This window comes from Podarcis bocagei, assembly GCF_964188305.1.
Source record: "Podarcis bocagei genome assembly, chromosome: 1".
NCBI lineage: Eukaryota > Metazoa > Chordata > Lepidosauria > Squamata > Lacertidae > Podarcis > Podarcis bocagei.
In genome coordinates, this window is record NC_138125.1 from 82,487,716 (window position 1) to 82,513,783 (window position 26,068).

General features: G+C 45.3%; 2 protein-coding genes across 6 annotated transcripts in view; one reads left to right on the forward strand and one right to left on the reverse strand.

Moving 5' to 3' along the window:
* RAB3IL1 (RAB3A interacting protein like 1) overlaps nucleotides 1-4,640 on the forward strand; it is a 30,602-nt gene extending 25,962 nt beyond the window's left edge. For all 5 annotated transcript variants that reach the window (XM_081212525.1, XM_081212524.1, XM_081212526.1 and 2 more), the window contains one exon: nucleotides 729-4,640. In XM_081212525.1, coding sequence (XP_081068651.1) covers nucleotides 729-811 — 83 coding nt within the window. In that variant the 3' untranslated portion in view covers nucleotides 812-4,640. The remainder of the gene's footprint in view (nucleotides 1-728) is intronic.
* LOC308596860 (eosinophil peroxidase-like) lies at nucleotides 2,891-25,627 on the reverse strand. Its single transcript, XM_081212167.1, has 17 exons — nucleotides 25,592-25,627; nucleotides 22,802-22,901; nucleotides 22,144-22,237; nucleotides 21,816-21,991; nucleotides 21,591-21,723; nucleotides 19,322-19,451; nucleotides 18,662-18,868; nucleotides 17,569-17,929; nucleotides 16,578-16,738; nucleotides 14,658-14,916; nucleotides 13,210-13,380; nucleotides 12,832-13,069; nucleotides 11,112-11,323; nucleotides 10,263-10,427; nucleotides 9,055-9,186; nucleotides 7,600-7,696; nucleotides 2,891-5,761 (listed from the first exon to the last, which is right to left on the reverse strand). Exons 2-17 carry the CDS (start codon nucleotides 22,869-22,871, stop codon nucleotides 5,668-5,670), a joined length of 2,700 nt encoding a protein of 899 aa, XP_081068293.1. The 5' UTR covers nucleotides 22,872-22,901; nucleotides 25,592-25,627; the 3' UTR covers nucleotides 2,891-5,667.
* Between the last annotated feature and the right edge of the window lie 441 nt (nucleotides 25,628-26,068).

A 26,068-nucleotide genomic window follows, 5' to 3' on the forward strand; every position in this document is an offset into this window, starting at 1 on the left:
GTGCACAGCTTGTCATTTTTACCCAAGGCAGGCTGAAGATGAATGACATTGCCACACTAGCCAAATGAAGTGTGAGGCAGAAAGCAAAGTGAGGGGCAGGGAAACCAGATAAAACGAGATGAGCAAGGTGAAGCTGAAGTTAGGATGGCTGCAAGTCCAGCTTTGATCCTGGTAGAATTTGGCCCGTTTGAAACCAAGCTCTGGTCCACAGATACTTGCCAGATCAGTGAATGGGGAAAGATGCGGTGTCAGAAATGTCAAAGGATATGCTTAAAAAGAGTATGCTAACACTATGCCTCTAACCCACAAGGGAAGTAGCTTTGCCAATCCTTAGCCTTCATTAGCTACATTAGTGACATTCATTAGTGACAGTCAGAAGGTGCTGCTTCTAATGTTAACGGATGATGGGTGGTATGCACATTTAATCAATGTATTTTTTTAAAAAAGACAAGCTGAACATCAGCCTGCTGTGTTGCTCTCCTAGACACTAGATGGGTTGGCTTTTCCAAAAGGAGGATGTAGAATCTATTGGATACTACCTCCCAATAGCCCTAGTCAGCACAATCAGTGGTTCGGGGTGATGGAAGTTGTCATCCAACAACATCTGGAGGGCCACAGGTTCTCCACCCCGGTGTAGAGCAAACATGCATACTTGTCTTCTACGTTATGGCTTTCTCTGGTGCTTCACTCACCTCTCTCTCTCTCTCTCTCCCTCTCCCCCCTTGCAGTGGAATTGATGTACTGGGAAATCATGCGTCTCAGAAAGGAAATGTCCATAGCTAAGCTGGGGTTCTTTCCCAGTGAGATGTAGCTGAGGACCGGCACTCTGGAAGGGCATCACCTTACCACTACTCCGCCAGGCAGTTAGAGGGCTTGACCCAGCACATCTCCTGGTGCTGGCAGGATATAAACTGAAGCTGCCTGATGTAAACTGAAGAGATAAGAAGCACAGATTTCCCCCATTGCATTATTTGCAGAGCTTCCTGACAGTGCTTAGCCTGATGCGGAGTAGCCAAGGGACCAGCCCTTCTGTGGCTCAACTGAATGAAGTTGTCTCTGGACTCCTCCCTTCCCCTGTCTCTATGCATTCCACAGCCATTATATATCAAGTCTTCTTCAAAGATCTGCTTCTGCAGGTTCTGAGGCCATGGCTGGCCCTTGGGCTCATTATCTGCTTGCTGCTCTGCAATGCAAATGTAGCTGGGCATTCCCGTACAACAGAGAGAGAGAGAGATTCGGACTCTTCCACGCAGCTGCCAACTCCAACCGCGACTGGGCATGGGGGTGTCAGTACTGTATGGTGGCCTTGTTTGATGGCCTCTACGTGTGTGTTCTTCGAGTTGTTTCCCAGGCAGCTCTCCTCCTGAGGAGCCCGCAAGAGTCAGCCGGGGGCTGATTTCTATTTATAGCTCAGGGTTTGCCGTTTGGTTGTGTGACAGATCCGATACCTTGCTCTGTGTAGGCAGGCATCTGTTCTAGGCCAAAACTGGCTGGAGCCTCGCTTGTGATGTAAAAGTGGGGAAATTGCATAACAGGCAGTGGCCCACAACCACATTGAGGTCAGCTGCGCGAGACCGCAGATGCTTTTGCTCCCACTCTACAGGCCAGAGAGTTGGCTGCTGCCACATTAGTTTTCTAGGGAGCAGCTGTCCTCAGCTGACACCCTCCTCCCCACAGGCTCCTTCACTGTGCTTTGTTGCAGTCCAAACGACACTCTTGTGGTATTTTGTGCAACACATTTCAGCTCCGCTCTAGCTTCCCATTTGGTGCTTGCGTCTGCCTTGACAGTATTATAGACTCTTGTATGAAACATTCTCCCTTTTGCTTCATTCACGTTGGAGCTTAAGAAGGACTTCACATCTTGAATATTCTGGCACAATTTTGGGGTTTGTACAGCTCAGCCTTTCCCAACCTAGCACCCTCCAGAGGTTTTGGGCTGCACCTCTCATCATCCCTAGGAAACACAGCTTATGATGAAGGATGATGGGAGTTGGAGTCCAACAACAGACTGGGGGACACCATGTTCACCACCCCTCGTGTACATCCTGCATTTATATTTTTTTAAAGGGGGGGGATGGGGATAATATTCGGATTCAAGTGTTACAAATAAATTTTGGCCCCTAAATGGTTTTGGTACTGTAAAAAAAAAAGAGAACCACACTTGATTCTGAATTTGTAAATCAGAGTTGGAAGACCTGTTGAATGTTGACAGAAGTGAAAAGTCTTCCTCACTTAGCTTTTGATATGATTTTTTTTTTAATGGGAAGGGGAGAATGAGGCTTATCTTTTGGATGCTGTGCCTGATTTCTAAACTGGGAGCGGCTAGGGTTGTGCTTTAGCTGGAAGCAGCATCCTCTGCCCTGAGAGCCATTTCCTCCTATTCCCAGGCAAATGGGAGGCTGGTTGGTGGCTGCTCAGTAGTGAAGGGGAGGCACTCTGCCCATGCTGGAAAGCACTCACTATGCTATATTCCACAGATGAGCTCTGGCACTGAGGACGAGGCTTCAACGGTGAACCCTGGTATCCGTGAAGCCCTGACAGCATCCATGGCCAGAGCCTCACACTATAAATACAATGAAGTACATTTAAATCATCTTGGCCATAGCGAGTGGTTGCATCATCACCTCTGGTTCCATTAGGCAGAAACTACTGGCTGGTGCGAAAACGTCTTGAACACCCCAGTGCTGCTGGTTGCCCCTTGATGCCTGCACTGTACACCTGGCTTTGTGTGATCTTGTGATTGGCAATCCCAATTCCACTCCCTGGAGGAGGAGCACCATATCTGCTTTCATAGGAAAGAATCGCCTGCCTTTTGGGATTGTGTGCAATGGAGAGCACTTTTTGGTATCATTGAAGTAAATGCCTTTTCTTTCTTTCCTTTCCTGTTGAGTGCAGTATCTCCTTAGCATTACAGGTAAGTGGCTGTCTTATTAGACCTCAATGGCTGGAGGGGAATTGTGGGTTCCCTGCCACTTGGCTGCTCAGTGGCCCAGGGCTTGGTTTCATCTTGATCACATGTAGTAGCACTTGCATGCTAAGGATTATAGTAAATATATATATAAATATATATATATGTAACTTAAAAAGCTATTCTCCCCAAAGATGTATCTGGGAGAAAATATTATTGGAATTTATGCTTACAGGAGAAAACGTTGCAACAACACTTGCCTCTTCCTGCTTTAGACAAAGCTTGCCATAAGTGAAAGGACAGCTTCTCAAGGGATCCTCTTGACCTTGCTCTCAGCCGTGGGGCCTTCTGCTCCTCACCTCTGCAGGGATGGTGAACTGCCAAGCAGGTTTACATCCAGCAAATCTTGAAATGTCAGAATTCCTAGTACCATGGCCTGCTTCCCATTTCCTTGTCTGCCTTTGTGTTTGTGGAGGGGTTTATCCCTTATTTCCTATAGCTAATTTCACTTGATTCAGTAAGAGAGGATTCCCATACCATGCTCCACATGGCAAGCTGCGACCCTTCAGATATTGCTGGACTACAGCTTCCATCATCCTTGCCCACTGGCCATGCTGGCTGGAGCTAATGGGAGCTGGAGTCTTCTACAAATGATCAAACCAGGCCAGCTCCTGATTAATGACAGTCTACATGCTGCTTTGCACATTATGGCAAGCCACAGACTGACTTACCATGACCACTTGAACGTGATGGCTCCCTGAGAAGAGCTTGCACCTGCTTTGCTCCTCCCTAGACTGCTTAGGTCAACATGCGACAGCAATTAAGCCAAGGTTTGGCCTTCGTGGGATCCTGAGTAAGGTCTCATGCCCTTAACTGCAATCTGTAATTGTAGGACAAAACTTGGTTTCTGATTGTAGCTAGGTGAAGAGCCCAGGATCTGATGCCATGCTAAGCCAGACTCTGGCTTAGCTCCATGCAACAGTGACCTAAAAACTGCCCCAGGAAGGAACAAAGCCTAGGCACCAGCATGTTCATGTTAAGTCATGGTTTTCCTTAGTGTGGTGTGCAAGCTCTCAGTGCCTCTCCCAAGAAAGAGTTCTGCTCCAGGAGAAGCATTCAGTCACGCATCATCTCCACACCTTGATAAGCATAATTATTAGTTGCCATATTTCTTCTATCATAGAAAGACTTCCCATACTATCTCCCTGGTTTTTGCTGCAGCAATTGGGAGTGCTGCCTGGAAATTCCTTACAATAAACAGACACTACTCTACTGGAAGCAGGTACTGACATTGGAAGCTGCCTTCTATTGAGTTCAGCCTGTGCTCCACCTGGCTCAGAGTTATCTGCTCGTGGCTCTCCTTGGTCTCTGTTTAATGGGTCAGATGCTGTAAGTGGGAGTCCAGTCAATTCTAACAATGATGATAAATTAATTGAAGAGCCTGGCTTTCTAAATTCATCCACCACTCACAGCCACTCTCTCCAAACTGCTGGAGGAAGCACCTGTTTTGCTTCCTGTCTCTTACGGGAAGGGGCAACTGCTGAGCTGTTCTCTTGGCTGCATTATTATCTCCTTACTCACATGTTCATATTTTAATAAAATATACTGATCTCTATTTAATAAATAGACTGCAGTACTGACAGTGAGGCTGGTTCTTATTGCCTTTGGGCTGTTTTATTCCTTTTGAAGCCTGCATGTATTCCAGCTGCAAAATAAACAGCACATTTTCAAAGCAGAGTTCATTGTATTTCTCTCCCCACCCCCTACGAAGATTAATTCTTAAAACTTGTATGAGATGATTTTAGCTTCCTGTAGGGAAGAGGTGTGCCCAGAATTAACTCTAGTACACACTAAGCTTGGATCACCATCAGTTTGTGTCAGGATTACCTGCCACCTGAGCCTTGAATAGATTAAGCGGTAATTAACCAAGGATAGGAACTGCCAAGCTCAGGCTGAGACTTCAAAGGCCTGTTGGGTCCAGCTGGCAAACGAACACAGATACTTCTGTCTTGCCTTGTTCGTGGCTAGACAAGCAGCCAAGGGGCAAAGTAGACGAGTGGACATTTGTAATGCAACATTGACAGTGTAAAAATAAGTAGTCTCAGGTGTTTGCTTTTGGAACAGAGGAATGGCACCAACAGATGTGGCATTGCTTAACTCTTGAGATGGGACATGTGGTTCTCCAGATGGCATCGGACTTCACCCCCCATCAGCCCCAACCAGTATGGCCAACTGTTAGGGATGATGGGAGTTGTAGTCCAACAGCATCGGGAATGTCACAAGTTCCCCACCAACCATTTCTTCTGCTTCAAGCTTCTTCCTGGACATACTCTACTGCATGTGCATTGGAACCCTGATGCGGATAAGCAAACTTGTGTCTGGGTGAGAGAAAATTGCTTCCTTTCATAAAAAAAACCCCTCCTGATATGACCCCAGTCTATTTGAAGGTATTTTCTAACCAAGTGTTGCCAGTATAGGCTTTTCCCTAGGGCCAGTCCTAGAGGGCTACCTGCCTCCCCCTCCTCCAATCACGCCATGGGCTGTGCCCAGAGCACCCAGTGAAGCCCCTAAGTTTGACCAATCTTCAGTGGTCAAATCTTCTTTGCAACTCTCTAGAAAGATGGGGAGGAAGGGCATTCTCTAGAAATTATTTGGCAAGAATGATTTGAGAAATCTTTAAACTTGAAACTAATACTAATTCAGAGCCACAGTGGTTTGGGTTCCTGAGATGCAAGGCCTGGAAGAGAACTTGGGGAGAGCTAACTTGAGTCAGGATTCTGGCCTTCTTTGGAACACTCCTGGGGACAGCGACTATCTCTAGAAAGGGTGACCTCCTCCTTGCTCCTGAAGCACCTAGGAAGCAAACAGCAAAACAAATGGTCATGAGTGCTGAAGGGGCAGGGCAGGCTCTTCAAGCAGCATGGGGCTGGAGACTAGAGAACAGGGGCCATCTTCAGTTCTTGAATCAGCTACACATTTGGAGCAGCTCAGTCTGCAGGAAGTTGTTGTGGAAGAAGAGATCTTTACCAAAGGAGGAAAGACACACTTGTGAGTCAGAGGTGCAGACTCTGTTGCCCTTGGGATGCTGCTGGAGTCCAGCTCCCATCATTCCAGGCTGCTGGCTAGGGCTGTTGGGAGTTGGACCACAGCTTCCCCACCCCTGCTGGAAGTGCTGGCATGGAGAGATAATAGATGTGGGTGTCACTAATGCACACAGAGGCAAAGGCATGGGACAACACACTCTGGGCTGAAGGTGGTATAGGCTGTTTGGCTTGGCCCTTAATGTTTCAAAGGGAAAACTAAGAATCATAACAGTATGTTTCATAGTTGTCCTATTAAGGCAGGGCACTAGGTGTTGGATTTCCAACCCACAGCAGCCCCATCCAGCATAGCTAATGGTCAGGGGTGATGGGAGTTTCAGCTTGGCAATGTTTGGAGAGCCACAGGGGCCCCACCACTGACTTGGCAGGGCAAACAAGCCTATAGCTGCAGTGCAACCCTGCATTTCAGAAGAGAACACTTGCAGTTAATCCAAAATGTACAGAACTGTAAAACATTTTGCAGCGATAAAGCTCTTTGTAAACAGTTTTTTTTAAAAAAACCCCAAATAAACAGCAAATGTCAATAGGAGTCCCCACCTCCGGATAGCTGTAGTTGTATAGTGAGCCACTCTGCATTTCACAACTTAAATGAGTGTCTTAATACTTGTTTTATGCATAGCCTTCTCTTTTCAGAGGATTAGAAATTTAATAAATAATAGCAAAAATTGGCTTTTAAACTGTGTTTAGGGGGTGTTGTTTTCCATTGTGATTGTGGTATTATGGATTAAAAGTGGTATAGAAAAAAGAAAGAAAGAAAGCTCCATTGTATTAGAAATAGAGCCATCACTGTATCAGGGCAATAAAACTTTCTGAGGTTCCATTCAAAGGATTTCTAAACACAGCTGCTTTACTCCACTCTTCCTCTTAGGAGTGAACATCTCCATATTAGGAGAAACATACAGGTTTTGTTCCACACAGAAGTCAGCCTAGATCTCCATGTGTCTCTCCAGTAATGTCTGAGGACACATGATGTGGATTACATTGTGCTCTGGTTCCCCAGCCAATAAGATGCAGCAGGGATTTTTAAAACCCTCCTCTTTAAGTACCGTAAAAGTGACCAAAGTGCGGATGGGGAGGAGAGATGTGGCAATCAGGTGGCAACCAGACATTCCATATAGCTTTGTACCTCAGGTTGCACTATATAAACACACTTCTGTAACTAGGAATTTAGTTCCACTGACATGCATGTGACTTGGAGAAAAACAAGAATAATATTGGATGTAAGTACATGCAAGCTGCAGCAATATTCAATGACTTTCCCATCCTCTTCCCTGGCCTTCAAGGATTCATCTAAACTAGGGAGAATGTACATCCCCAAAACATGGAGAGGGGAAGCACAAACCCCTCGTGCTTTCCTGAAACAGCAGAAGAGGCCAGAGGTCCATTTGTGTCACTTGGAAAAGTTACGTGAGCAGATAATTGAAAAGCGAATAAACCCAAAGGCCACAAGAAACCACAAGAAAATATTACAAAGTTGGTCCTACTGAATCTATTACTTCACTTTGGCTTTTTCCCTCTAAGTGGGCCAATGCGACTACATACATTTTTTTAAAGGAAGAAAACATTTCCAGAGGCGTAATTCAGCCATACCTTCTATGCAGTGCCACAGCTGCGGCGATGAGAGAAATAGCTCCGGCCACAATAGCTGCAGCTGCAGCCAATGAAGTAACAGTGACTCCTTGGCCCCCTAGGACAGAAAACAGCAGCGCTTTTAGGGCAGATCTCACGTGCCTTGCAAAACCTGTGGTGCGACTGCCTTTGGAAAACTGTACGGTTCTGGTCACCTCACCTCAAAAAGGATATTATAGAGTTGAAAGAGGTTCAGAAAAGGGCAACCAAAATGACCAAGGGGACGGGGCGACTCCCCTGTGAGGAAAGGTTGCGGCGTTTGGGACTTTTTAGTTTAGAGGAAAGGTGAGCAAGAGGCGACATGACGGAAGTTTATAGAATTATGCATGCCATGAAGAGAGTGGATAGAGAAAGGTCTTCTCTCATAACGCTAGAACTCATGGGCATCCAATGAGGCTGAAGGTTGGAAGATTTGAGAAAGATAAAACTACCGTATTTTCTGCTCTATAAGACTCACTTTTCCCCTCCTAAAAAGTAAGGGGAAATGTGTGCGCGCGTCTTATGGAGTGAATGCAGGCTGCGTAGCTATCCCAGAAGCCAGAACAGCAAGAGGGATTGCTGCTTTCACTGCGCAGCCATCCCTCTTGCTGTTCTGGCTTCTGAGATTCAGAATATTTGTTTGTTTGTTTTCCTCCTCCAAAAACTAGATGCGTCTTATGGTCTGGTGCGTCTTATGGAGTGAAAAATACAGTACTTAATTCATGCAGCACATAGTTAAACTGCTTCCCACAGGAGGCAATGATAGTCACCAGCCTAGATGGATTTAAAAGAAGATTAGACAAATTCATGGAAGAGAGAGGGCTATGGACGCCATGATGGCTCTGCTCGGCCTCCGCAGTTGGAGGCAGTAATGCTTCTGCATGCCAGTTCTGGAAACCGCAGGAGGGGAGAGGGCTCTTGGGCTCAGGTCCCGCTTGTGGGTTTCCCAAAGGCATCTGGTTGGCTGGCCACTGTGAGAACAGGATGCTGGACTAGGTGGGACATTGGTCTGATCCAGCAGCCTCATCTAACCTTCTTAAAGGTAGGCAGAGCAACAAAAGTAAAAACCCCCTGTTTCTGCACACACTAATGCATACCTTTCTATCCTTCATCCAGACAAGCAAAAGGCATTATCAGCGTTCAAGGGGAGACGTGTGGTGTGGGGAGAGTCTTGAGGGCTAGAAAGAGAAGCTGGGGCCCCCCCAGGCCTACAGTTTACCACCCCTATGATGGAGGAAGACTCCAGGAATGACTCTTTTAGTTCCAAGTATAAGATTGAGCAATCAAAGCAACGAGATAAGGGAGAAACGCAGCTTGAATAAGGATGCTGACATCTCCCAAACCCTTCCAATTGGCTTCTCCCAGTGAGGAAATGAGGTCAAGGGCTTTGCTAGACCTTCTGGCTTCCTCACAGCCTGGTCCCTCGACCCAACCTACCAATGCAGGTGGTGCCATCCTGAGACGGAATCAGGGAGCCCTGACAGGCACATTTGAAGCTCCCAGGTATGTTCACGCAAATCTGCAGAGAGGGGCAGGGATTCTCTTGGCCATGCTCACATTCATCAATGTCTAAGATGACAAGAAGGGGGTGGGGGGGCAAAGAGAAAGAAAGGAAATGCTTAGAGCAGTCCCTACAGCATCAATGAAGAAAATGAAACTCACGGGAAGAAAATGTCATTTCCTGACATAGGACTAGCATCTCTGGAGCCTCCTTATTTGGGACTCTCATCAAAGATAGACTTCTGTACTTTATAAATAAATAAATAAATAAATAAATAAATAAATAAATAAATAAATAAAAATAATAGTAATAATTTATTGGGTGGCTCCCAACAGAATATTAAAAATACGATAAAACATCAAACACTAAAACTTCCCTAAACAGGGTTGCCTTCAGATGTCTAAAGTCAGATAGTTCTTTATTTCCTTGACATCTGTCGGGAGGGTGTTCCACAGGGCAGGCGCCACTACCGAGAAGGCGCTCTGCCTGGTTCCCTGTAACCTCACTTCTCACAGTAAGGGAACTGCCAGAAGGCCCTCGGAGCTGGACCTCAGTATCCGGGCTGAATAATGGGGGTGGAGATGCTCCTTTTCACAGTTGCAGTGCTGGATTGACACACAAGCTAAGTAAGCCACTGTTTAGGGCCTCAGATTACTAGGGGGCCTCTAAGCACACATAAAATACTAAATTTCAAGTTCCACATAACTGGCTAATAATAATAGAACAATACACTTTTTAAAAGCATTGCTTTAGGGCCTCTTAAATGCAACAAGGCGTTGGGTCTCTTGATCTGGGTGTGAATAGCAGTGTGACCTGGAGGAGCTGGACAGTGGTTTCCGTGACCACCACTGCAACACACAAGCGTCAGAGGCGCAAGCCAAGCATATGTATGGATACACTTGTAAGGCCAAGTCTTACAAGTGTATCCATACAGACTTGACAAGAAATCTGCCTGCAATGTATGTCACACATTTAGGTGGTAAGGGGATAGCAAAGCTGTAAATAAAAGTGGGAAAGGGGCATGAGGTAAAAAGTAGCAAGAAGTGAGGCTGAAGAGGGGTGGCGTCATTGTTTTTTTTAAAAAAAATAATCATGACATACTTTATACATGCGTCCCCAAGACTCTTCCTGTGGTAGGTCTTACCTCGGCAAACAGGCAACCCAGTGCTCCACTCTCTGTCCTCAACATTGCAGGTTATAGAGGAAGGACCCTCCCGAATGTAGCCAGGCCAACACTCAAAGAACACCGAGGCTTTACACTGGACGTAGTGGGCACCTTCAACCAGAGGGACCGGCCCACAAGGTGTGTCTGTGGAGAGAGAAGAAGAACACAGCAGAAGGACTTCCTAGGAAATGCACCAGTTTGAAAGATGCAATACACTGGAACCAATTCCCAGATGCAGACCTCTTAGTGTTCCATGTCCCCAAATGGGAATGAGTGAATATTGCAAGAGGGGAAGGGAGAAACGAAGAGAGGACATAAGGACTTCTTCTGGATAGGGCAGGGCAGTGTATGCATATTTGGTAGTGAACACACAGGCACAGTGACAAATGTCTGGGCTATGGCAGATGTATTAGAAATTTATTACTAGCTTTATTATAAAGGTACAAACTGTAATAAATTTACATTTATTATCAGCACTTTGTTCTGGGGTTACTCAAGTGTATGCAGTACTGGCACATTTTATTTTTTCAAATGTTAAAAAGTGTGGCACTTACTGTAACAACATAGTGAGCACCACCCTTCTGTAAAAAAAAATATCCTACAGCAGTTTACATAAAGGAAAGCATGCAATATATATATATATATATATATATATATATATATATATATATATATATATATATATATATATATATATATATATATATAAAGTTATACACCCCCCTCCCATCCCTGAGACTCCCTTCTTAAGTGCCTGAAGGTGGCTGAGAACAGGCTTTCAAGCCCTCTGTGAACTGTGTTCTGAGTTGTGGGCACTCCAGGTTCTACCTGCTGAATCTTCCCTCCATGCGGTCAGGTCCACCCTTGGAATCTGGGAGCTCTTGCAAGACACAAAGTCACTTGGGAAGTGACTGGTTGAGAAGACGTCTGCAGGGAGGTGGTGAAGGTGGGTGTTGTCGCAGAGGATCCGGAACAAAGTCACCTTTGCTAACTCTTCCCTCTGGCGAGGGGTGAACACTCCTTCATTCTCCCACCAGAACCTGCAAAAGAAAAGGGGGAGCAAAAACCTGTTCATGAATACCTTATCTGGCTGAATTCATTTATTTCCTGCACTGCTTCCTGCTATTGAATGTAGCCAGAAGATAAGGAAATGTATAGGAAGGAAGGAATCTTTCCCTCACCCTGCACCCTGCCCCAAGTTTGAAATCGAGAAGTAAGTCATGTGGATTGTGTAGCTGGTGTGAATGCCACAGTGAACCCTATTTGTGGAATGGTCTGCCAGGATCAGGCAGCAAAGCAGTCCAGCAACAAACCCATTAATTCCAAGCATATATACCATACCTCTCACAATATCCAGTCTAGTTTTGTACTTCTCACAATATGCCACAAGTTTGGAAAACTCAGTGGTGGCCAAAGGATTGGAGAAGATCAGTCTACATCCCAATCCCAAAGAAGGGCAGTGCCAAAGAATGCTCCAACTACCGCACAATTGCACTCATTTCACACGCTAGCAAAGTTATGCTTAAAATTCTACAAGGCAGGCTTAAGCAGTATGTGGACCGAGAACTCCCAGAAGTGCAAGCTGGATTTCGAACGGGCAGAGGAACCAGAGACCAAATTGCAAACATGCGCTGGATTATGGAGAAAGCTAGAGAGTTCCAGAAAGACATCTACTTCTGCTTCATTGACTATGCAAAAGCCTATGACTGTGTCGACCACAGCAAACTATGGCAAGTTCTGAAAGAAATGGGAGTGCCTGATCACCTCATCTGTCTCCTGAGAAATCTCTATGTGGGACAAGAAGCTACAGTTAGAACTGGATATGGAACAACTGATTGGTGCAAAATTGGGAAAGGAGTACGACAAGGCTGTATATTGTCTCCCTGCTTATTTGACTTATATGCAGAATTCATCATGCGAAAGGCTGGGCTGGATGAATCCCAAGCCGGAATTAAGATCGCCGGAAGAAATATCAACAACCTCAGATATGCAGATGACACAACCTTGATGGCAGAAAGTGAGGAGGAATCCTTCTGCAGATTTTAAATTGGAAGCTAATTGAGGGTAAGGATCTATGTATTTTCTGTTTATGTAGGCTGAACTTTAACCTTGTACTACCTGCTGTGGTCCTGATATGGTTGGCTACCCCCCCTCCCTGTGCTTGTTAACTTGTACTGAACATGTGGGGTGGGGGTGCATTATTCAGTGATTGCATCTTTCATTTGCTAGGAATAACTGAATCAGTCCGTTTCTGATCCATGTCACTTCCACATGTGTTCACCCATAAATCCTCTCTATTCCATTTCCTCATTATTCTGTGGCTTTTTGTAAACGAAATCCCACTTCAAATTTACAGTTAAATACACACTTGAGCATGCATTTCTAACTTATTATGACCCTTATAGCTGACAACGGTGTCAAAACAACTGAGAAGCGCCACGGTAAGCAGATAACAAAGTTCTGACCTGCACATTAGTCTGGGAGGTACAGATCAGACAAGTTTCTATCTTGGAATTTGCAAAGACTACATTCCTCAAAGATTCCCTACCTGTCACCATCTCGCAGGGCCTGGAACTGCCTTCCCAGCAAGCAGGCAAGCAGTTCCCCCACTCGGGCACTAGGCAGGAGAGGTTCTGCGATGGCCCCAATCCAGACATCAATGTTCTCAGGCGTCCCATACAGCTTGAGTAGTTTGTGAGCCAGGTAGCTGCTGTTGAGGATATGCCGCAAGTCAGAGAAAGTGTGGGCCTCTGGGAGACCGCAGAACCTCCTCCAGGAGTTGTAACCTGCAGGGAGCACCAGAAAATGGCATTTGAAGAGAACATCAAGTGTTAGTTCTAGAGGGAGGTGCCCTCTGCTTCTGATGACCTCTCTTTCTCTTTGTCTCTCTCTTTCCTGCCTCTACCCCTGCAGCAGGGTTACACACCTAGCAGTCCATGGTCCCGGCCTCTTTGCAGGTTCAGAGCTGCCAGGTCAAGGGACAGGGCCTTCTTGGGATGAAACAGCTTTTCTGTCAGCTCCTCTGGCATCATCTGAGTGGCTGTCTGGAGCTTTGCAAGGGTGAAGATCTCTCCACGTAGGATAGGATCGATTCCTCCTAAAGTTTGCGACAGAACTTCAACGCCAGCGAAAACAAACCAGCATTCAGTCTTTATGGCAAAGCTCTAGGGCAACTTCTCACACAATATTTGGCATTCTGAAGCAGATGATTCAGTAGAAAACACTGTTATTAATGATCCATGTGCACAGGCTTCTCAGCACCAGACACAACATGCAGGTGTTTTGTGTGCAAAGCATTCATGACGATCAGCTTAGCAAGGGCCCTTTTCATGGGTTACACCCCGAAGCTCTTCCCCTTGTCTGTGTTACATTTGCCCCAGTTTCTAGGACAAGCAATGGCGATATGGGGTGGTGCCACAGGATGGCTGAAAGATGGCCTCCTCCCACAAGGCCCAGGGAGGCACAGAAACAAGCTGCACGCTACTGACACGACAAAGCACCGTAGGTTGAACCCTGCGGCTGACTATATTCACATAACTCAAAGGTGGAATGTCTATAAGCAGAAACCCTGGGGATTTTTAAGCCTAACATAAATGGTGCACATTTCTTTCCAGCATCTCTGAATGTTGTAACCCTGCAAACAATTCTCTCTCACTGCTCTCCACAGGACCATTCCTGTCCATATGTAAAGGATGCCACTCAATCTCACATTCCCTCAAATTCCTCAACAACAGCAGAGGCTTAAAAAGTAAAAGTAAAAGTACAGACACTTTATTTAAATAACATATTGTTTCAGGCTGTTTTTAGGATGAATAAAGGTGGTAACCCTATGACAGCCCTGTCACTCCCTTACAAGATTCCTGTCACCAGTAGGATCTCAAGCCCCCCCCCCCAATGCACTGTGACAGGCTTCCCTAGGCCTGTTTTATCGCATACATTCAATGAAGTCTGCTATAGGCACAAGCCACAATAAAAATATTAAGGTCCTACTGCAGGAACTTCTAGTTGATTTTGCTGCAACAGATTAATAAGGCAGCCACACTTCTGGAATTCAGCCACTCAAAAACATGATTTACTCAGCACAATCTGAGTACAATAGTTCTTAGATGAGGAATGGGGAACCATTGGTCCTCCAGATGTTGCTGGACTTCATCTCCCATCATCCCTGACCACTGGCCATGCCCACTGTGGCTGATGAGAGTTGGGGAAACATCTGGAGGGCCACAGGTTTCCCACCCTTGCCCTAAACATTGCTGATCTCTGGGGCAGATCTGGGTTCAATGGGACTAACACTGTGTAACTTGATAAATGACATCACCAAAGACAACATGCCCTTTCCACCCGCTCCCATCTCATGTGTTGCCAGTTCTGTACCTTCCTCGATGATCCTCCATGGGGAGAAGAATGACTGATGAAGAGATATGCTGGGGTGACTGGGATTCTCTTCAAAGTTTTCATCCAGACGGGAGAGGAAAGGATTGATGGTGACGTGGGCAAAGCGAAATGCAGCTGTGGCAAAGACATTGGAGATACGGGGGTCAACAGACTCGTCGTAACCAGAGTATGGAGGAAGGTAGGCCTCAGTGGCTTCTGGGCCAAGGATCTTTGGGACATAATCCCTCCAGTTTATAATCTACATCAAGTGAACAAACATAAAAAGGAGAAATATACTTGAGTTCAGTGGGCTTGATTGAGCATCTAGTGCAACCAATGGATGCTATTTCTATCTGCTTTGTACCAGGCTAAGTCCAGTAGATATGAACACTGAAAAACAAGGTGAGAGCACACCACATGGAGAAGGTAAGAGGAAAAGAGCCTTGCTCTTCCATTAGGGGTGGCCATTTATGAACGGCTAATTTACTATAGCATATATGTAACCACATGGTAACTGGCTGGCTGCATTATCCTGCCAAGCGGTAAAGATAATTTTACCACACAACAAGTGCATTCTGTGGTAAAATGGTTGTGTGCCTCCATTTTGAGTCCCTTCCTGAGCAGTGCCACTGCTACTCACTGGATGGATGGTTGCCAGAGGAGGAATCTCAGTCAAGCGGGGAGCCATGGAGATGTGCAACAGGAGCAACAAACAAAAAGCATTATTTCATTTGTGCTCAGGCTAAAGTGGAGAGAAGCAGTCAAAATGGCAGCTCAGTCACAGAATTGTACCATGGAAGATACAGATTTGTTGGGAAGAAATTGCTCATTGGGCCTCAACCACTGCAGTGCAATAGATAAAAGTGTTGGGATGCATGCAAGAGGCTCAGCAATGAAGCTCACCGGTGGCTTATTCCCAGGCAATAGCTTTCATGTTCATCCATCTCACAGGTTGGCTGTGAGGATAAGCATGCTAAAATAACATTCCCTTTCCTCTGAGACTGCAAAAATATTCTGCGAGCTCTGTTCCCTAAACAATTGGAATGTCTCTGAATATTCTGTGCCACCACACTGGGTCAGCCAAACTGGTGTCAGGTGCTTCATTGCCTATTAGGATAGCATAATATTGATGACCTTTTACAAATGAATTTGTAAAAAACCATCTGGATTTATGAGAACAAAATTTCTAATAATGTCAACGTTTCCTCTCAGCGACTTTCATATCTGGTGAAACTGAACCATGCCTCAGAGAAAACACTTGAATGGGATTTCCCCCCTCCCCTTTCCATCCCTTGCAGACGCTCTAGAAGGGAGCTTGAGTCCCAGGAGGGAGATCAGTGTCCTGCAAGTTAAAGAGTTTTTCTATTTCACTGCCAGCTGCACTTTGACCCTGGTGTTAGTTTTGCGGTTCTTGCATTTCTTCACAAGAGGCCTGGTAAGATTAGAGCGCCTCTTGTGCAAACATATCCGCCTGCATTAACATGGCTTGTTGAGTGTTTTCAGAATTACCAGCTCTTATCTGACATAAGAGCAGGTTCCGCAAAGCAAGCAAGGTGGAGCAGCGTGTGAGTGATTGGCAATAGCAGTGTATTTGGAGCCAAACTGTGACACACCAGCTGCATGTAGAAAACACCAGCTGCATGTTTAGATCCCCTCCATCTTCCCCATAATATCTAGTAAAATTTAGTCATGTCCTGACATCACAGCAACCGTGGTGCATGACATTGTAGAACCATAGAGTTGGAGGGAGGGGGCCTCATTATAGCCCAACCCTCCTAGTCCCCAAACACGACTGCCATTTTCCACGGCAGATATACACATACATACAACATGGATGTTATATATAATCTGCCCCTCAATGGGAACTGTATCCAGCCCTCTGTTGAAGGAACTAAGCAACGACATGCCTGAGGCCCTCACCTGGAGGTAGGCCCCAATGACTTTGCGAGTCTCCTGATACAGAATTTCCCCACTCCACTGGGGGTTGAGCTGGTGGAAGGTGGTAGCGATCCTGTTGCTCTCCCTCAGGAACACTGTGTGCAGGACTTGAATGCCTAAATGTTCATTGGACCGCGAGTCTCCTGGCAAGGAAGAGACCAATGCACACAGTAAATGAGATAGAAGTTACACAGCCTTTGGCAGGCTTTAAGCAGCCTGCAAAAAGCGGGGGGGGGGATGTTACATACATGTTTTGGGTGGCGATAGCCCTGTTTTAGTATTTTCACCATTCACTTCCATCAGTGGAGGTCCCACTGATGGAATTTTGGCTCCAGATGTTTTCCCCTGATACCTCGAGGTAGAAGCCACCCATCTCCCCAGTCCTTTTTCACCTTGTTCCCAGCATCCAACAGGACTGGCATCCTTCTGAAAACTCACCCACGAAGCTCCCATATATGGACCAAGCACACAAGTCAGTTAGAGAGGGGGAGAACCCTACAGCCTTTAGGTGGTGCTATTGGACTTGTTAAACCACAAGTCAGACAAAGCAGATCCCATTACGGTAATCCTGAAAGGCCGTGCACACATTCAGGGGACTCCTGTACAAAGCTAGGAGACCCACTGCAAAGGAGAATTGGGCTCTAATTACTTTAACAGCTGCCCAGAAGAGGGCTTTTTGGCATCTTGTGTTGCAGGGCTGAGCAGGGGCTAACAAGGGGTTAACAAAAGGAAAGTACTCTCTTCCTTTTCATCTGGCCACACTGTTCAGCAGAGATGGCAGCCGTAAAAAACAACAACAGCAGCGATGGGAGCCTGTGGCATTCCAGATGTTGTTGAACTACAGCTCCCATGAATCCCCAGTCAGCATGGCCAACAGACAAATATGCTGGGAGTTGGAGTCCGTCCATGCCTGCAGGGCCACAGGTCCCCCATCCCAGATGTATTCTCAATAACAGAGAAGCCTTCCTCTTACCTGCCACAAAGCAGGGCACGTCAGACGCATTGGCAAGGCAGGAATCCCGCGTCAAGGCACAAGGGTTTGGGGATTTCTTCTCAGCAAAGGGCAGGAGCGGAAGGCCACCGTCAGAGAACTCCTGGTTGACTGCCAGAAGCCCCAGTGCCTGGGTGAAGTTGCGGAGCTTCCTGGCCAGCGAAGCCGTGCTGCCATAGATCATGCTGCCGTCCACAAAGGAGGTGAGGCTGTTCAGCTGCTCCCGGGGCTGCAGCTGCCCCAGAAGGAAGCTGGATTGTCCACTGCCACAAGCTGGCGAAGAGCGGATGAAAGGCATGCACTTCATTGTTCCCCCACCCAGACGGAGGTCGCCAGCAGGGATCTGGCACAGGAGAAGCAGAGTGGTCAAGAAGCCCTGGGTCTGATTGACAGGCAGCCAGGAAGAATGGAGAGTGCACATTCTTTACTGAGTTTCCACAGCTTCCCATACAGAATCAGAGTCTAAAGACAGAGGTGGTTCTCCCCCATGCCACACTGCGCCCCGAGACAGGGACATAGTTACAGAGTGACCCAGGGGAATCTGAGCACCCAAAATCTACTCCCCCTTCCCAGCCTTTAAAAACTATTCCTTCATTATTTATTTCCTAAACTTTGCCTTCTTGTTGAAAGACAGCAAGCTGAAATTGGCATCTCTGCATATGTATTAGCATATATAAATGATCTTAACTGGTGTGTACTCTGAGCTTTTTTTAAAAAGGACCTAGCAATGGATGGATTAATTTCAAAATGGTAGGCCTCATTTTTTTTTGCTTTCATGCTCAACGTGGCTGTAAAGTCACCTCCTGGAATGAATTACGTTGTATAGATTTCACTTCTGGTTTGGTATTTTAAAAAGCTCTGTAAGCAAGCCCTGTGGACCTGTCTGGATATGACAGTGGAGGAAAGTATTTGCGAATCCATGTACTTCTGAAACACTCTCATGGGGGTTGTGACATATATAAACCAGCTCTACTTCACATTTTGGTAAAAGGTAAAGGCGACAGTCCTTACTATTAGGAGGACTACGGTGAGTTTTCTTCTTCCTAAGTTTTTTGTTGTTCATCGCTGTCTTTACCTGAATGGGGAAGCATGGATTCCGGTTGATGCAACCATGGGAGCAGTCTGCTCCGTCCGTGAAAGAAACGGTGCTGGCACTCTGGGGGGTGAGATCCATGTCGTGATCAATCCACTGGCCCCACTCCACCAGCATGTGGGTGTAGGAGCTGTCCAGGGAGATGTTCTCATTCCGTGTATGCAGGATTTCATGGGACACCTGGCGCACCTGGGAGAACAATTCATTTCAAATATGAACACTGTTGGTCTTTGTGAATAACGCAGTATATTTTTCTACTTTGTGTGGAAACGCAGTCCAAACTAGTCATGCTTTTCATGGAAATTCTAAAAAGTTAAATTTCGAGTGCGTACTTTTTGACAGTATTACGAGACATGGAATTTGCAATTGCCATGGAGTGCGTAACTTGTCCATGGGAAACTATGAAAATGTCACGTGCTCCTCACTCCTTCATGCCTTCACAGATACACTTTCCAACATTTCTGTGTAAAGACCCAGTAATGTTGGCACGTCATGCAAACCAAAGGGTGCTTTTTTTTAACATCTTAACATTTATTTTAAAGCAAGCTAAGAAGGAGAGCTTTGGAGTTGTCTTATAAACCCTGTGTGAACTCTGCCATCACCATTCATAAGAGATTCCAAGTCTTGCCTGCTGCTGCATACCAAAGGCAATGAGAAGCCGTTGTAGGTCTTGGATTGATTCCATCCTTTGGGTGCAGAGAAGCCATCCTCATAGTCTGCAGGTAACCAGCGGGCGTAGGCTGTGTTTGCTGCTCCCCAAAGTGGGTTCTTCCTGCAAGGGAAAATGAAATCTCATAAACTGCAGGAAATGAGCAGGTGGCATTGGGCTCACATAAGTAGAAGGTGGAGAGGGAAAACGGCTCCTGAATTATACTACAGTGGTACCTCGCAAGACGAATGCCTCGCAAGACAAAAAACTCGCTAGACGAAAGGTTTTTCCGTTTTCGATTTGCCTCGCAAGACGAATTTCCCTATGGGCTTGCTTCGCAAGACGAAAACGTCTCGCGACTTTGTTTCCTTTGTCTAAAAACAAAGACATGTTTTGTTTATAAAGTTAATTTATTTTCCCTTCAATTTTTGAACTGCTCTTTACAGTATGTGTGACTTTAAAGAGCAGTTAATAAACTGTTGTTGTACCAAATTTGGCTTTGTTTGGACTTTTTTTGACCATAGGAACGCATTAATTGATTTTCAATGCATTCCTATGGGATTTCGTGATTCGCAAGACGAAAAATTCGCTAGATGACAAAACTTGCGGAACGAATTAATTTCGTCTTGCGGGGCACCACTGTACTTGAGAGTGCAGATGAGGGAATCAGAGGACTGTATGGTCTTCCATATCCAAGACACTGGCTCATCGAAAGCAATAGATGTTAGGGAGAAAAAGATGTCAGCCTTTCCCTGGGTATGCCCATTCTGTATCTGCAAGTTTTTGTTTCAGTGGGAGAACTTCAACCAAGATATCCCCTACTCACCAGAGGATTTACCAAGTGGAAGCATTTTACTACCTCATCTGTGCAAACTAAAGAAGCACGGGGGACACTTTATTTGATACAGAGGATTTCCTAAATAACAGCAAACAGGCAGATTTCTGTGGTGTATTGATTCGTAGCCTAGGACACCCATGGGGGTTGTTTGTACTGTGTGTTGGGCAGAGGTTTGTGAGCAGATAATTTTTGTGTGGTTTTAAAACTTCCTTTATTATTAAAAAAGCAACATTCAGTATTGGTTTAGAAATAATCTTTATTTCAATATACTGCTATTTAGTTTTATGGAGGTATGATTGATGTTTATGTTATGTTATGATGTTTATGGAGGTATGATTCCTCACGAGTATGTGACTAAATATATATAAAAGATTACTAGCCATGTTCAAAATAAAGATGACATTTTATGGAGAGTTGAAATTGTTAAAGGACAACTTTAAAAGGAAGGGCTGGCCTGAGGTTGGGTAGTTAAATAAAGATGGCAAAATATACAGATATAATTTGCTTCCATTTGGCAAAGGGACAATTCCCCACAGTTGGTGTTTTAAATTGTTATGAAACAAAAATAGATATGTTAAGGGTTCTGCTGGCGATATAATTGTTTTCTCTGCCTTTCCCCATTCTTCCTCCTCTACCTTTCTTGATTGTTTTATAGCATATGGCAGTATTTAGCTGATTCCAGCCTAGCTACCAGTTGCTTAGTTTGCTCTGTGTACGCTAGATGTGGGGCCTATGGATCAAAAACAAAATGATTGCTTTGGAGGTCTTCTGAGGATTTTGTGTTCAACTGCTGTATCTCATGTCTTACAGCAGTATTCACACAGGGTTGTTTAACTTCCCAGCAAACTTCATGCAAGCACGTCAGAATGAAAAAAAAGTTCTCTGGAATCGCTCTCTCTGTATTTGCATACAAACAAGAATTACAAAAATAAAAATCAGGAATCCCCTGTATTCTGTTTTCAAAAGAAAAGGTGACTCTGTAAAAGTGCCCTGGGGGAACATCCTACTATCAGCAGAAAGTGGGGAGTGTGAAATCATCTCTATGATTTCCCCCACTACCTGCAAGACCTGTGCAAAAAGGCACAGCTAAAAATAGCTGACTTTCTTCACAGTTTATGTTATTTATAAAAAAAATTATAGACTGCCCTGTCATATAAATCACCAGCAACAAAATACAGCAACATTTACTAGTACAATAAAACATAAAATGTCATAAAAACAACACAAAAGAATCATAAAAAAGACAGGTTCGTCCTGAAAAAAATGAAGCAACCGAAGAGGCCTCCTGGCTTAAAAAGGTCTTCAGGAGTTACTGGAAATTAGTAGCAGGTCAAAGGGTATTTTGAAGAGTGCAATTTTGCATTAAATAATATGGCCAGTGCTTTTGCAGGTTGCAGGCCTGAGGACTGGGCCAGCAGAATTACCTGTTGTTGCACGTCCCATCTATGGATCTGTACTTTTCAGTCAAACAGGTGTCTGAGCACTTGATGGGCCGCAGCTGAGCAGCACAGCCAGTTACTTCTGCCAAGGTGGAGAGATCATGGCCGCTTAAGACTCCTTGCAGAAGAAAAGGGAGAAAGAAGATTCTCAAGAAGGTCAGGAGGTGAAGACTGGTACTTCTCGGGCTGGGTGGTGGATGCAAGACACACCTGACATGTTGGCATAACGCTTCTCCCGCGTGTACACAAGCTGCCGAATGAGCTCCACTGTTGTGTCCATCAGCTCAGCCGCATGAACCGCCGCGTTGGTCTCTGCCTCGGGGTGCTTGAACAGGCTCAGCAGGTCGCTGGCACTGAGGGATCCCTTGGTCAGCACTGCTTTCCCTCTAGGATTTCACGGAATGAGGCATGGCTGAACGAAGAAGACCAGAAACCCCCACAAGGCCTGGGGTGTAGGCACAGCGGGCAGGAGCAGAGAGCATGACAAGGAGGGAAAGAAAGGTGCTCTATACCACCTGCATCACCTGGAAATTCATACCTGCTTCTAGAGCGCTGATACGCCAAGGAGACCAGCTGCTTTGCCTGTGCCAGGGCCTCTTTCACCAATGGCCTTTCAAGTTTGCTGTCATTTTCTGAGTGAGGGAAAATAGTAGTCCCAGAATGAAAAGAAGCACAAGGGTCCACATTGATTTCCATGGCCCAGTACAAACCTATTTGTTTCTAGGCCCAAATCAAGGTGCTTATGATTACGTTTAAAGCCCTTAATGGCCAGGGGTCAGGATACCTGAAGAGCTGCTTTCTTCCATATGCCTCTGCCCAGCTTAAGAGATCATCTCATGAACCTCTGCTTTGTATCCCATCCCAAACTGAAGTGCGACTGGTGAGTTTGCAGACTGCTTCTTCTCTCACCATTTTCAGATGACTACTGAAAAAAACTTTATTATTCCACTGAGCTTTTAACAATTACTTGAGCCTCTCAATCCCAATGGATTTTAACCATCTGCATTTGACCTTTTGTTCACATCTGAGCTCTGGGAGCGTTTGACTGGTACCCATTCCTGATTTCTGCTTTTTGGGGCTGGTCTTAAAAAATGGAAAGGATTTTATTTGCCAGTTTTGTAATTTTGCTTCTGACGGCTTTACAGTATACTGAAAACTATAACCGATTAGAGCTGAAAGTGCACAGTGTAGGTTACCTGCATGGACCAGATTGGCATGAGTGCTGAATAGGGATATAACCACAATTGGCACAAGTCCAGGGAGCATCACTTGGGTTGGAAAAGCCGCCACAGAGTGCTGAGGATTGAACACGTACACGGATTAGTAATTGCTACAGTGCTGTGAATAAATTATCAGCAACCCCCTTTCAGATAAAATTGGTGTTTATGTAGATGATTTTAAACTTAAACATTATACATACATGGAAATAAGTAAGTAAAAATCAATATATGTCATCGAAAGATCCACATGCAGGTGTATGCCCTCCAGTGTGCTCTCACTGCTGTGTACAAAAAACATGGGCCACAATCCATACATGTCTACCCTACTGTTTCTTATGAAATATTTCATTTCGATGCATTTCTGTCCCAAACTAGCTTCAATCTGAACTGCACAAAATAGTTTTAAGCCAGTAATGTGCTCACACAGTCTAAGGACAGAAATTGATCTCTGCAATCAGTAGGCTTTCTGCCCAAGAGCACTCTGGGAAAAAGTTTGTTAGCAGCTGGCAAGTGATATGCCTTATTCTCAGCAGGGGATCAGAGAAAAGATGAGCAGCCTGACACTCCTTCTGCCTCCCAGCTCCACCCTCCAGAGAGGAAGAAGGGATCCGATTAGAGAAAGGAAATATGGCGAGATTCCTGCCTGCTGCTTTAAATGTCTGGTTGTGTGCGCAGCCTGCCTGAACTGCTTGTGCCCCTGCTTTTCTCTCCCTGTAACCTTTCCATATCCATCTGTGGTCCTGGTTTCACTCCCTGTAACAATTTTCTTATCTGTTCTCTCCTGTGTAATTTGCTAGGTCAGATTGAGTTAAGGAGAGTGGATTCAGAGATCTGCACACATCACTCTTTGAAGTGCAAGGCCATCTGATTTTGATGGAATAGATTTCATTGCATCACCCTTACGAAGTTGCCCAAATATCCAGCCCTTTATCAGTGACGGTCCCTGTCATCACCTGCTTTCAGTTGAAAAAGAAGAGATTAGCAGGTGAGCTGAGGAAGCAAAATCAGCTGTTGGGGCAAAGGCAACAGGAGGGCTATGTGTCCATTAGTCACTATCAGAAAGGGTTCCTATTTGCTTGAGAGATATGATAATCTTTATATAACATTCATCGCAGACAGGTTTCCCAAAGAACAGGCAGTAAATGGCAGTCAGTCAACCTATTTATTCTCCTAGAAGCCTGGTTTATTAGTGGGAATTAAGGTTGCCAAGTGACCCAACCAAAAAAAACCCCAGTTAGGCCTCCTGCTCTTGTGCCTTTAGAGAGGAATGTCAGCTCCAGAAATCAGCAGCTGAACACAGCACAGAGAAGCATTATTCACCCGCCAGTGTGTGCAGATCAAACCACTGTTGAAAGCACAGGAGCAGTTTAAAAAGTTAGCAGCACTAGTAGGAATAATTAATTAAGCACATATGGAAATTAGGGTACTGCATTTTATTTTATATTTTTAATGACCTTGTCTTGAAACTTGCAATTTAATAAGCAGCACCCAAAGAATGTTATACCTTCCATGTAGGCAGGATACAGATTGCACACGCAGAAGCTATGCATGAGCTAAGAAAAGAAAGGGAATAATATTTTTTTTAAAGCGCACCCACAATTCCAGCAGGAGAGGAGGTAGAAACAGAAATACCAGGATACAGAGAAAGCAGGAACAGAAGGCAGAATGAGAAACTTTAGCTAAATAAAGACTGAGATAGTGCACACATAATGAGGTGTCCAAGTGATGCCACATCCACCCCACACATTTAAAGCACATAGCTTAGCTGCAATTCCCAGCATCCTTTAACAAACTACAGGATTCCTTTGGGGAGAAGCCACGCGTATTAAATGTAACAAAGAGGACAGGGCTCTTACACCCTTCTCACTTGCGCAGCAGAAGGCATTTCAGCCTGGCAAAGCTACACCTGCTACTATTCCTGCTTCTGCACAACTATTAAAGTCGTCCTCGCTCTGGCCACTTTACTTTTGGTGACCTTACACAAAGGAAACAAACAGCAGACATGCAGGAAGGCTGCGAGAGGCTGAAGGTGAAAGATCAGGGGCAGAAAAATACAAATGAATGTCCTCAACCAAGAAGCAATATAATCTATACGAAAAGAACAAATAAAAGGACCATGGGCTGGATCGGTATTATATGCAATGCTGACAAAATACAGATCAGGCTGCTGGGGAAGGGAGGTGACAATAAAATGCAGCCTTTAAAGGCAGAAATTCAAAAGGTACAGCTTTCCCCAACACACAGAACAGATCCACCCAATTATTTCCACCTCTGCCCCTGTCCAGCTGGCCCATGTGTGGAGAGGTGTACACCAGTGTGTATAGAATTTAGTGGCACACACTGATCATAACCTCTGCACAGAAGCAGACCCAGGGGCACCTCCACGTGCATTGACGTCTGTATCTTCCGTTTTTGCAGCGCACGGACTGCCCACACTTAGGAGCCTATGTGAGCTGAAATGTACACGTGTGCAGCTTTCTTTGCAGAAGTCCCAACCAAACTGTACCCTGCAAAAATTGAGAGTACAAATGGTTGGTTGAGAGTGTTTAGTCCCTAGAAGTAAGGATCAATGCACAGAGGTCAGAGATGAAGCCAGCAGTTCCCACCCCAATTTCCCCTCCAAGCATAAATATTTAGAAGAGTAGCACACACTATTGCATCCATGGAAAGGAGGCATAATTTCTGCACATAACAAAAGTGGGTGCTTTTACCCTATAGTTAGTCAGGCTTCTGGGGGGGGCACCCCAATGAAGCCCCTGGACTTACCACTGCTTGGTGTCCTATCGTCCATATGTCCCCCAAAGCCCCCCAAAGGCCTTGCAAGGTTTGAGTCTTTTCTCCAGGCGCCTTCCTTTTATTTGCTGGCTTCTAAGGAGGCATTTCCAGAATGTTATTATCACCTTGCCAGTACAAAGCCCTTTCAAGGTAACTTCAAAGAAACCTAATTAGTTTTACAGAGCATGAGGATATTTTATCTTCTTGATATGGTCTTCTCTCTCTCTCTCTCTCTCTCTCTCTCTCTCTCTCTCTCTCTCTCTGGAAAACAAAGATCATCTCTTTGGAGATAGGATAAAACAATTCAAGTTAAAACAGGAGGTCCAGAAAACAGCTTCATATTTGGCAAATGTAGAACACTTTTTAACACATGATCAAATGGAAGAGGACCTCTGTGCATCCAATGCTATTTTTGCAGTGCCCTTAGTCAGCCAGCAGGGGAGCTTTAGCCAACACAAAGGCAAACCA